The 909-nt window shown below is 34.1% G+C and overlaps 1 protein-coding gene across 1 annotated transcript in view; it reads left to right on the top strand.

Moving 5' to 3' along the window:
• retm (real-time) overlaps positions 1–909 on the top strand; it is a 10,389-nt gene that overhangs the window by 5,200 nt on the left and 4,280 nt on the right. The window contains exons 7-10 of the mRNA XM_018020955.2: positions 35–341; positions 400–488; positions 556–693; positions 788–907. Of these exons, the coding sequence (XP_017876444.1) occupies positions 35–341; positions 400–488; positions 556–693; positions 788–907 (654 nt within the window). The remainder of the gene's footprint in view (positions 1–34; positions 342–399; positions 489–555; positions 694–787; positions 908–909) is intronic.

The following is a 909-nucleotide window of genomic DNA, read 5'->3' as shown; positions in this document are numbered from 1 at the left end:
TTGTAGAAAATTATTAATACTGATATTTTAAATTTCAGAGATGCAGCTTTCTTCGGATTATATAGAAAGATATTTAGGCAAATTAGATATGATACAAGAAAGCAAACTTCTACAGTTGCGGCAAAGCATAAAGGAGTTAAGAGGAAGCTCAGTACCTGGAGACGCGACACTTTTGAGATTTTTAAGAGCTACAGAATTTTCAGTTGAAAAATCCAAGGAAATGCTAACACAAGCATTGCACTGGAGGAAAAAGCATCAAATTGATAAGCTACTCGATAATTACGAGGCACCGCAAGTGGTGAAAGATTATTTTCCTGGTGGCTGGCACCACTTCGACAAAGGTACCTTCGAATTTTGTTGTTGCCAATGCAAATTTCAATAATGATTATTTATTTGTAGATGGACGACCTTTATACATTTTAAGGATGGGACAAATGGATGTAAAAGGGTTATTGAAGTCCATAGGGGAAGACGACCTACTTTTACTGGTAAGTTGCATTTATAAAATTCATTATTCATGAATACATTATTCAATTATTATTGTTACCATTACAGGTACTACATATTTGTGAAACAGGTCTTTCTCTGATGGAAGAAGCAACTGCAGTTTCTGGTCATCCAGTTTCTCAATGGTGTTTGTTAATAGATCTAGAAGGTTTAAACATGCGTCATTTATGGAGACCCGGTATAAAAGTACGTATCCGAACGTGTAAATATCTAATCGAGAAATATCGAGAAATAATCGTAAAAAATAATTTTCATAACGTATGACTCTTTTCTATTCCAGGCTTTATTACGTATAATTGAAATTGTTGAAATAAATTATCCAGAAACTATGGGGAGAGTTTTAATTCTGCGAGCGCCTAGATGTTTTCCTATTTTATGGACGCTAATTAGCACGTTTATAAG

This window comes from Ceratina calcarata, unplaced genomic scaffold (assembly GCF_001652005.2).
Source record: "Ceratina calcarata isolate Rehan_Ccalc_2016 unplaced genomic scaffold, ASM165200v1 scaffold25, whole genome shotgun sequence".
In the NCBI taxonomy this organism is placed as follows: Eukaryota; Metazoa; Arthropoda; class Insecta; order Hymenoptera; family Apidae; genus Ceratina; species Ceratina calcarata.
This window is presented reverse-complemented; position numbering and strand designations above follow the sequence as displayed.